At 48.1% G+C, this 12,049-nt stretch overlaps 1 protein-coding gene across 1 annotated transcript in view; it reads right to left on the bottom strand.

The window, feature by feature from the left end:
• The window catches only part of mylk2 (myosin light chain kinase 2), a 255,199-nt gene that overhangs the window by 51,565 nt on the left and 191,585 nt on the right, over positions 1–12,049 (bottom strand). The window contains exon 6 of the mRNA XM_068048759.1: positions 10,323–10,393. Within this exon, the coding sequence (XP_067904860.1) occupies positions 10,323–10,393 (71 nt within the window). The remainder of the gene's footprint in view (positions 1–10,322; positions 10,394–12,049) is intronic.

Here is a 12,049-nt window from a genome sequence, read left to right on the forward strand (position 1 = left end):
TATCAATCTCACACTGGATGTACACTACACCTGGCACACTATATCAATCTCACACTGGATGTACACTACACCTGGCACACTATATCAATCTCACACTGGATGTACACTACACCTGGCACACTATATCAATCTCACACTGGATGGACACTACACCTGGCACACTATATCAATCTCACACTGGATGTACACTACACCTGGCACACTATCAATCTCACACTGGATGGACACTACACCTGGCACACTATATCAATCTCACACTGGATGTACACTACACCTGGCACACTATATCAATCTCACACTGGATGTACACTACACCTGGCACAGTATCAATCTCACACTGGATGTACACTGCACCTGGCACACTATATCAATCTCACACTGGATGGACACTACACCTGGCACAGTATCATTCTCACACTGGATGTACACTACACCTGGCACACTATATCAATCTCACACTGGATGTACACTACACCTGGCACACTATATCAATCTCACACTGGATGTACACTACACCTGGCACACTATATCAATCTCACACTGGATGTACACTACACCTGGCACACTATATCAATCTCACACTGGATGTACACTACACCTGGCACAGTATCAATCTCACACTGGATGTACACTACACCTGGCACAGTATCAATCTCACACTGGATGTACACTACACCTGGCACACTATATCAATCTCACACTGGATGTACACTACACCTGGCACACTATATCAATCTCACACTGGATGTACACTACACCTGGCACACTATATCAATCTCACACTGGATGTACACTACACCTGGCACACTATATCAATCTCACACTGAATGTACACTACACCTGGCACACTATATCAATCTCACACTGGATGTACACTACACCTGGCACACTATATCAATCTCACACTGGATGTACACTACACCTGGCACACTATATCAATCTCACACTGGATGTACACTACACCTGGCACACTATATCAATCTCACACTGGATGTACACTACACCTGGCACACTATATCAATCTCACACTGGATGTACACTACACCTGGCACACTATATCAATCTCACACTGAATGTACACTACACCTGGCACACTATCAATCTCTATCACAATATTAGACTCACTGTATCATTATCACAGAGTCTGCACGACACCTGACACACTCTATTAAACTCACTCAGATTGTACACCACACTTGACACACTGTATCAATCTCAATCAGATTGTACACTCCACCTGGCAGACTGTATCAATCTCACTCAAAGGGCTGGATTTTAAGAAGCCCTGAATCTCATGATCCTAGGCGGGGGTTTGGGTGCCTGAAGATGGTTCCATATGAGGCCCGCCATGGACCTCGATGTCGGCAGGGCCCGGCCTGATCCTCGTGGCGACAGCAAGGCACTGTGGCAGCCTCCCTGCCGCTGGGCGACAGGACCACAATTAATATATTCAAATGAATAAATTTAATAAATTTAAATACACTTACCTGAGATCTTGAGGACCCGGGGAAACGAGGTGTGACACTAGTGGGGAGGGGGGAGGAGGTAAGTTTATCAGTGCTAGGCGGGAGGGACGAGGTCAAATATGCGAAATGGGTATCAGGGATGGTAGGAAGGGTTGGACCTTAAACTTTGTGCAATCTTGTGGGGGAAGCTCAGATGTAAAAGGGAAGTGTTTTGGAGTGGGAGTGGGAATGTGAGTGGGAGTGGGAGTGGGAGTGGGAGTGGGGGTGGGGGTGGGAGTGGGAGTGGTAGTGGGAGTGAGGGTGGGGGTGGGAGTGGGAGTGGGAGTGGGAGTGGGAGTGGGGGTGGGAGTGGGAGTGGGAGTGAGGGTGGGGGTGGGAGTGGGAGTGGGAGTGGGGGTGGGGGTGGGAGTGAGAGTGGGAGTGAGAGTGGGGGTGGGAGTGGGAGTGGGAGTGAGGGTGGGGGTGGGAGTGGGAGTGGGGGTGGGAGTGGGAGTGAGAGTGGGAGTGAGAGTGGGAGTGAGAGTGGGAGTGGGAGTGGGAGTGGGAGTGAGAGTGGGGGTGGGAGTGAGAGTGGGAGTGGGAGTGGGAGTGGGAGTGAGAGTGGGAGTGGGAGTGAGAGTGGGGGTGGGAGTGGGAGTGGGAGTGGGAGTGGGAGTGGGGGTGGGAGTGGGAGTGGGAGTGGGAGTGGGGGTGGGAGTGGGGATGGGAGTGGGAGTGGGGGTGGGAGTGGGGGTGGGAGTGGGAGTGAGAGTGGTGGTGGGAGTGGGAGTGAGAGTGGGTGTGGGAGTGGGAGTGAGAGTGGGAGTGAGAGTGGGAGTGGGAGTGGGAGTGAGAGTGGGGGTGGGAGTTGGAGTGAGAGTGGGAGTGGGAGTGGGAGTGGGAGTGAGGGTGGGGGTGGGAGTGGGAGTGGGGGTGGGGGTGGGAGTGGGAGTGGGAGTAGGGGTGGGGGGGATGGGGGTGGGAGTGGGAGTGGGAGTGGGAGTGAGAGTGGGAGTGGGAGTGGGAGTGGGAGTGGGAGTGAGAGTGGGAGTGGGAGTGGGGGTGGGAGTGGGAGTGAGAGTGGGGTGGGAGTGGGAGTGAGAGTGGGAGTGGGAGTGGGAGTGGGGGTGGGAGTGGGAGTGGGAGTGGGAGTGGGAGTGGGAGTGGGGGTGGGAGTGGGGGTGGGGGTGGGAGTGAGAGTGGGGGTGGGGGTGGGAGTGGGAGTGAGGGTGGGGGTGGGAGTGGGAGTGAGAGTGGGAGTGGGAGTGGGGGTGGGAGTGGGAGTGGGAGTGGGGGTGGGAATGGGGGTGGGAGTGGGAGTGGGAGTGGGAGTGGGAGTGGGGGTGGGAGTGGGAGTGGGAGTGGGGGTGGGAGTGGGGGTGGGAGTGGGGGTGGGAGTGGGAGTGAGAGTGGGAGTGGGAGTGGGGGTGGGAGTGGGAGTGAGAGTGGGGGTGGGGGTGGGAGTGGGAGTGAGGGTGGGGGTGGGAGTGGGAGTGAGAGTGGGAGTGGGAGTGGGAGTGGGAGTGGGAGTGGGAGTGGGAGTGGGAGTGGGGGTGGGAGTGGGGGTGGGAGTGGGAGTGGGAGTGGGAGTGGGAGTGGGGGTGGGAGTGGGAGTGGGAGTGAGGTTGGGGGTGGGAGTGGGAGTGAGAGTGGGGATGGGAGTGGGAGTGGGGGTGGGAGTGGGAGTGGGAGTGGGGGTGGGAGTGGGAGTGGGAGTGGGAGTGGGGGTGGGAGTGGGAGTGAGAGTGGGAGTGAGAGTGGGGATGGGAGTGGGAGTGGGGCTGGGAGTGGGAGTGGGGGTGGGGGTGGGAGTGAGAGTGGGGGTGGGAGTGGGAGTGGGAGTGGGGGTGGGAGTGGGGGTGGGAGTGGGAGTGGGAGTGGGGGTGGGAGTGGGAGTGGGAGTGGGAGTGGGGGTGGGAGTGGGAGTGGGAGTGGGGATGGGAGTGGGAGTGGGGGTGGGAGTGGGAGTGGGAGTGGGGATGGGAGTGGGAGTGGGGATGGGAGTGGGAGTGGGAGTGGGAGTGGGGGTGGGGGGGGTGGGTGTGGGGACAGGGAGGAAAGGGCAAATACTTTTTGTAATTGTATTGAGCGGGGAATGGGAAAGAGGCCCAATTTTCGCTCGTTCCCCCCTCCCCACCACTGTTACACCTCGGATCTCTGAACGGATATTTGAAGGCGCAGGACTTCTGGCAAAAGGCTGGAATATCAGCGTGGGGCGGCCGTCGCAATCAAGTAAGTAATTAGCATTTATTTACATATGTAAATTACGCTTTTGTTTGCTGAGCAGTTGTGGGGTGGGGGGGGTGGGGGGTGGTGGGGCAGCCCCGAGGCCTTGCCCATGCCAGTAAAATGGTTTGGGGCCTTCCCGGCATCGCGGCCCATGGCGTGCCTCTCTCGGAAGGATTTTCCAGGACCCCCACCAGGACCCCCAATGTCAGGGGGTTGGTAAAACTCTGACACACTGTATCAATCTGCACTACACTTGACACACTACATTTGTGGACAGAACTCAGAGTATTTTCCAAAAGGAATAGGTTTTATACAGAGTGGCAATGGGAATTTGGTGAGTGTGGGAATTCAGTGCACGTATGGAAGGAGATGCTAAGTAATTCAAGCCAGGACCACAGTGAGTCTATAAATAGATTAATTAAAATGATCTAAGGAGATTTTTTTTTAAATGATGGGACTGGTTGCCTGCAATTCCTGTGCCTTGTGGGAACTCCAGGATCATCACGTGTCCTGGATTTACAGTATATTTACAGTATATGCCTTCAGTTGCTCAAACTCCAGCTCAGTGCTCCTGAGCTTGAGCAGTGTCTGGAATCAGTACAGGGCATTTGGGAAGCTGGAGTGCATGTTCAAGGAAGTGGTTACCCTGCAGCTACAGAAAGCTCAGGAGAAGAGTAAGTAGATGCCATCCTGGAGGGTAGGAAGATATCAAATCCTTCAGGACTGTGACACTCTCAAACTGGTTTTCAGTGTTGAATACTGGTTAGCATGATGAGACCTTGCAGGGTTGGGGGCGGGGCAGTGCTCTAACGAACATGCACAGCACCAAGGGGTAGGTGACTGCACAGTGAGGCAGAGCAAAGTGTAGAAATACAGTGGTCACAGGGGACTTGATAATTGGAGGACAGACAGGCATTTCTTCAGTCATCGACATGAAACCCACACGGTGCTTTGTCTCCTGGTGTCAGCGTAAAGGACATCATTGAGAGGAGAACATTTTGAGGGGGGAAAGAGAAGAGCCAGATGCTGTGGCACATGTGGGCACCAATGACATTGGATGGAAGAGGGTTGAGATGTTGCAGTCAGAGTTTCTGGGGCTCTTGAGAAAATGAAAGAGCACGAGCTGAAAGGTGGTAAATATCTGGATTACTCCGAGTGCCTTGTGCTGGTGAGTATAGGAACTATAGCATAAAACATGTCCATGTGTGGCTGCAGAAATATACAGGAGGGAGGGCTTCAGATTCCTGGGGCACTGGGACCAGTTCTGGGACAGGAGGCAGCTGTTTAAAAGGGACGGGTTTCACCTCAACAGCATTAGGACCAATGATCTTGCAGGGAGGTTAACAGTGCTGAGGGGCAGGGTTGAAACTAATTTAGCTGGGGGTGGGGGGGGGGGGTGCGAGTGCGTGTGGTAGACACCAGGATGAAACTGAAAGAGGAGTAACAAGGTGCACAGAGGACTGGCAGAGGCAAATGGCACTAGATAAATAATTCAGAATTAGGTGGGATCAGACAAGACAAATACAAAGCAGTCTAAGATGGGTTTGGAGTGTATGTATGTAAATCCATGTCGCCTGGTAAATAAAGTAGGTGAGCTCCAGGCACAAGTCACCACATTGGGACTGTGATATATTGGCAATAACTGAGACCTGGCTCAAAGATGAGGAGGAATGGGAACGTAATATTCCTAGCTGCAAGGTATTCAGGAATGATGGGGAAGGAGAAAAAGAAGGCGGTCAGCAGTTATTCATCAGAAACTATTATAGCACTGGAGGGGATGATGTAGCTGGGGGTACAAAGACAGAATCTATGTGGTCAGCATTACAGAACATTACAGGAGCTATTACGCTACTGGTGTGTACTACAGGACACCTAATAGTGGGAAGGAGATAGAGGAACAAATTTACAGGCAATTTTCAGAGAGATGTAAAAAACAATTGAATAGTGCTAATGGGTGATTTCAATTATCCTAATGTCATCTGGTATAGTAACAGAGTGGGGGGAGTTTTGAAACACGTGCAAGAGAACTTTCTTGATCAGTGTGTTTCCAGCCCTATGAGGAAGGAAGTAGTGCAGGATCTGATTCTGGAGAATGAAGTGGGGAAAGTGGAACATGTTTCAGTGGGGGAGCATTTAGGGATCAGTAATCACAATATCATCAGATTGAAAATAGTTACAGAAAAGAACATGGTACAATGAAGTGTATAAGTATTTAACTGGTTTGTAATGAATACCTTGCGGGGAATTTTATGCCTTATCCCGCCACACGGGAAGCACGGCACGAAAAACCATGTGGGTTGCTTCCCGGCTTTGGTGGAGGGGTTGGGGGGTAGGTGTGGCCTCGTTAAAATGCAGTTAGTACCTGAATGAGGGACCTGGCATCGGGAAGGGTGGGGGCACTGAGAGCCACCCCCCTGCCCCATGACTCCCAGCCTGTGAGATCCCTCCCACCCTGACCTACCTGTGGCCTGGGTCCAGCATGCTCCTGGGCCTCAGGTAGGTGCTCCACTGGCAGCAGACACTGCCTCTGCGGTGGCACTGCTCAGTGGAAGAGCTGCTGGCCTCTGGTTGTCTGGCAGCTCTCCAAGGGCAGGATTTCCATCAGCATTTAAGTGCCTAATGGACACTAGATTTGGTGGGCCTCCCACTGAAGAGGTGAAGGAGGGTTCTCGGCATTACTTTTTCCAGACGTCGAGACCTCTGTCACCAGCATAAAATCTTGGCCTTTGTGTCTGTCTTCACAAAAGAGGGGGCAAAGCAGACATTGTAGTTCAGGAGGAGGAGTATGAAATACTGAATGAGTATGAGACATTATGAGAGAGGAAATATTCAGGGCTTAGCATCTTTAAAAGTAGGTGAATTGCCAGGCTGGATAAAATGTATCCCAGGGTGGTAAGAGAAGCAAGGAAGGAAATAGTGGAGGCTCTGACCATCATTTTACAATCCTGTCTGGCTAAAGGCTGGTGCTGGAGGAGTGTTAACATTGTACCATAGTTTAAAAAGGGTGAAAGGGAGAGAATGAGTAATTACAGGCCAGTCGGCCTAACCTCAGTGGTGGGCAAATCATTAGAAAAAATTCTGAGGAACAGTATTAATACTTATAGATTAATCAAGGACAGTCAGCATGGATTTGTTAAGGGAAGGTCATGTCTGACTAGTTTGACTGAATTTTTTGAAGTGGTAACAAGGAGGGTTGTTGAGGGTAACACATTTGACGTAGTCTATATGGATTTTAGCAAGGCTTTTGATAAGGTCCCACATGACAGATTGGTCAGAAAAATAAGAGCCCATGTGATGCATGGGAAAGTGGCAAGTTGGATCCAAAGTTGACTCCGAGGCAGGAAACAAAGTATAATGGTCGATGGGTGTATTTGTGACTGGGAGGCTGTTTCCTTGGGGTTCCACAGGTCTCAGTACTGGGTGCGTTGCTGTTCATGATACATATCAATGATTTAGACTTAAATTAGGGGGCATGATTAAGAAGTTTGCAGATGATACAAAAATTGGCCATGTGGCTGATAATGAAGAAGAAAGTTCTAGACCACAAGAAGATATCAATGGACTAGTAAGACGGGCAGAAACATGGCAAATGGAATCCAATCTGGAGATATACAATAAATGGTAGGATACTGAAAAGTGTAGAGGAACAGAAGAACCTTGGAGTGCATGTTCACAGATCTCTGAAGGGAGCAGGACAGATCAATAAGGCAGCTAAGAAGGCATATGGGATACTTTCCTTTATTAGCTGTGGCATAAAATATAAGAGCAGGGAAGTTATGTTGAAACAGTATAAAACACTAGTTAAGCTGCGGCTAAAGTACTGTGTGCAATTCTAGTTCTACATTACAGAAAGGATATGATTACACTGGAGAGGGTACAGAGGAAATTCATGAGGAAGTTGCCAGGACTGGAGAGTTTTGGCTATGAGGAAAGATTGGATCAGCTGAGGGTGTTTTCTTTGGAACAGAAGAGGCTGATAGGAGAGCTAATTGAGGTGTACACAATGAGGAGCCTGGATAGAGTGAATCGGAAGGAGCAATTTCCTTTGGAGGGATTTAGGATTAGAGAGAAGCTGAGGAGATTTTTTTCACCCAGAGGGTGGTGGGGTCTGGAACCCTCTGCCTGAAAGGTAGAGGCAGAAACTCTCATCACAATTAAACGTAATTGGATATGCACTTGAAGTACTGTAACCTGCAGGGCTATGGACCAAGAGCTGGAAAGAGGGATTAGACTGGATGGTTGTATTTTGGCTGGCACAGTTATGATGGGCTGAATGGCCTCCTGTGCTGTACTTTTCTATGATTCTATGGAGGACTGACTTTGGTGAATTCTAAAGGAATCTGGCCCAGGTTCATTGGAATCAAAAATTAGTAGACCAAAAAGTAATTGAAGATTGTGGGCCCTCAAAGAGGAGATGGTTCCCTATGACACAAAAGAAGAGGAATTTAGGTACGGTTTTGATGTTGTCATTTCCTACAAGAAGTGAAATCAGAAGAAAAGTGTTTTGTAATTTGGATGCCCTTCAGTTGGATAGTGAAGATTTGAAAAGTCCTGGGGAAAATTGATGTCCAGAGAGATTTGGGTGTTCAGGTCCACTGTTCCCTGAAGGTGGCAACGCAGGTAAATAGAGTGGTCAAGAAGGCATACGGCATGCTTTCCTTCATCGGACGGGGTATTGAGTACAAGAGTTGGCAGGTCATGTTACAGTTGTATAGGACTTTGGTTCGGCCACATTTGGAATACTGCGTACAGTTCTGGTCGCCACATTATCAAAAGGATGTGGATGCTTTGGAGAGGGTGCAGAGGAGGTTCACCAGGATGTTGCCTGGTATGGAGGGCGCTAGCTATGAAGAGAGGTTGAGTAGATTAGGATTATTTTCATTAGAAAGACGGAGGTTGAGGGGGGACCTGATTGAGGTGTACAAAATCATGAGAGGTATAGACAGGGTGGATAGCAAGAGGCTTTTTCCCAGAGTGGGGGTTTCAATTACTAGAGGACACGAGTTCAAAGTGAAAGGGGAAAAGTTTAGGGGGGATATGCGTGGAAAGTTCTTTACGCAGAGGGTGGTGGGCACCTGGAACGCATTGCCAGCGGAGGTGGTAGATGCGGGCACGATGGAGTCTTTTAAGATGTATCTAGACAGATACATGAATGGGCAGGAAGAAAAGAGATACAGAACCTTAGAAAATAGGCGACATGTTTAGAGAGAGGATCTGGATCGGCGCAGGCTTGGAGGGCCGAAGGGCCTGTTCCTGTGCTGTAATTATTTTTGTTCTTTGTTTTTTTGAGTTCTTGGATGAAATCTACAAGAATGCCTATGAGGAATGGTCAGATTTTGATTGATTTTGAAAAACAGATGGTCATTCCATGGAGGAATATATCATGGATTAACAGATTGTGTGAAGATTGGCAAAATTCAATTTTGGGATCCCTGGGTTAAATTGCTGAAATATGCTAAGGTGTGTCAAATGAACGATTTGTTGCAACTGGTGTGAGTGAGAAAAGGTTACGGATTGACATTTCTGGCTTGAAACAAATACTGGAGAGAAAGGAAATCTGTAAATTGAAATGAGTGGATGCAGGTTATCAACTGTCTGATTGTTTTAAAAATAGAAATGTATGGATGAAGAAATCGTTAAGGGCCCTAGAGGAGAGGCTTGTAATGTTCTGTACATAGTATGGAGGTTTTTGACTTAATCTGTTATTTTATCCTACAATTATCAATGATCTACAAAACATTCAATGGGTATACTGTCTTCAGTGCACCTATTGTACAGAATTTCATTTAAAATATTTGACAAATAGAATTCCATATCCACTGACTCCACAAGAGCCAGTGTTTAAGCAGCCAAAGTACTTTTAACAACTTGTTGTTTTCTTAGCACTTCCGGGTGCTCTGGTTTCCTCCCACATGCCAAAGACTTGCAGGTTGATAGGTAAATTGGCCAATAGAAATTGCCCCTAGTATAAACTCTAATGTTTTTATTTAGAAAAAGAAGGGAATCTGTTAATTGTATATTAATTACATTTAGTTGTATATGGGTGGTGGGCATTAACTATGGACACAGACTGAAACCATGGTTGTTAGAGGAGAAAGTGTGTGCTTGTAATATGTAACTCTGTAAATAAATACTTATGAAAGTGTGTAAAGATTGGCACCAGTCCTATCCATTACCAAATAACTTTCCGGAATGTAACAGTGCAACCCCTGTGGTTTCAGCAGAGGTAGGAGCAGGCTGCTCAGATCCCTCCTCTTAGCTGACAATCTCTGGGTTTTGGAGCCTGTAAGGACCTCACCAAAGACTGCTTCACCTGCACCTGTCCAGGGCAGACTCAGCCCTCAGGAAATGTGGTCGCAAGTCGGGCAATCATAGATGGGAGGGCAACGCGTGAGAACGGAAAATGCTTTGAATGGAGTCTTCACTTTCATGTCCACTTTCACTCTTATGGCCAAGCTGCATTTCACTGCTACCACTCTGCTAGAGAAAACTTTGCTGCAGATCAGTGGGGTTCTCCAAGGCCAAGACTAAAGAATCTATCATATAATTTAAGGTGCAAGACATATAGGCATCTATCTGTATCATACACACTCAGGATGTACACTAGAACGGACACACTTTTCCAGTCCCACTCAGTCTGAATACTACCTCCTGGCCAGTCCGAAGTCGATGATCTTCACCTGATTTCCATTTTGATCCACACATAAGATATTTTCTGGCTGCAGAGAGCAAAATACAAGTCAGCAATTTCAATGATGGTTAAAGAACCTCATCTGGGACATTTCAGGGTGTAAGAGTGAGGCATGTGGAGTATTGCGTCCAGTTCTGGGCGCTGCACTTTAGGAAAAACGTGAGGATATTGGAGAGAGTACAGAAAAGATTGACAAGAATGGTTCCAGGGATGAGGAATTTCAGTTATGAAGATAGATTGCAGAAGTTAGGACTGTTTCCCTTGGAGAAGAGAAGGTTGAGAGGTGATTGGAAAGAGCAGATAGAGAGAAACTGTTCCCACTCTGAAGGGATTGAGAACGGGAGGGCACAGATTTAAAGTTTTTGGGAAAAGAAGCAAAAGTGACGTGAGGAAAAACTTTTCCACGCAGAGAGTGGTTAAGGTCTGGAATGCACTGCCTGAGAGTGTGGTGGAGGCAGGTTCAATTGAAGCATTCGAAAGGGAATTAGACAGTTATATGAAAAGGAAGAATGTGTGGGGTTACGGGGAGAAGGCACAGGAATGGAACTGAGGGAATAGCTCTTTCAGAGAGTCGGTGCAGACACGATGGGCCGAATGGCCTCCTTCTGCACTGTAACAATTCTGCGACTGTGATTTTAGAGAGGATTACAGTGAGGTGTGTGGGGTATATCAGAGAATATTACAGTGAGGTGTGTGGGTTATATCAGAGAATATTACAGTGAAGCGTGTGAGTTATATCAGATAATATTACAGTGAGGTGTGTGGGTTATATCAGAGAATGTTACAGTGAGGTGTGTAGGTTATATCAGAGAATATTACAGTGAGGTGTGTGGGTTATATCAGAGAATGTTACAGTGAGGTGTGTAGGTTATATCAGAGAATATTACAGTGAGGTGTGTGGGGTATATCAGAGAACGTGACAGTGAGGTGTGTGGGTTATATCAGAGAATGTTACAGTGAGGTGTGTGGGGTATATCAGAGAACGTGACAGTGAGGTGTGTGGGTTATATCAGAGAATGTTACAGTGAGGTGTGTGGGGTATATCAGAGAAGAATTACAGTGAGGCGTGTGGGTTATATCAGAGAACGTGACAGTGAGGTGTGTGAGTTATATCAGAGAATATTACAGTGAGGTGTAGGGGTTATATCAGAGAATGTTACAGTGAGGGTCTGAGCTATCTCACAGTATTGAAGTGAAGGGTGTGGGATATATCAGAATGTTAAAGTGAGGTATATCAGAGTGTTGCAGTGAGTGGGTGTGGGGAACACCAGAACCTTACAGTGAGGGGGAGGGTATATCAGAGAATATTACAGTGAGGTGTGTGGGTTATATCAGAGAATATTACAGTGAGGGGGAGGGTATATCAGAGAATATTACAGTGAGGTGTGTGGGTTATATCAGAGAATATTACAGTGAGGTGTGTGGGTTATATCAGAGAATATTACAGTGAGGTGTGTGGGTTATATCAGAGAATATTACAGTGAGGTGTGTGGGTTATATCAGAGAATATTACAGTGAGGGGGAGGGTATATCAGAGAATATTACAGTGAGGTGTGTGGGTTATATCAGAGAATATTACAGTGAGGGGGAGGGTATATCAGAGAATATTACAGTGAGGTGTGTGGGTTATATCAGAGAATATTACAGTGAGGTGTGTGGGTTATATCAGAGAATATTACAGTGA

The sequence above is a fragment of the Heterodontus francisci genome, chromosome 16 (assembly GCF_036365525.1).
Source record: "Heterodontus francisci isolate sHetFra1 chromosome 16, sHetFra1.hap1, whole genome shotgun sequence".
NCBI lineage: Eukaryota > Metazoa > Chordata > Chondrichthyes > Heterodontiformes > Heterodontidae > Heterodontus > Heterodontus francisci.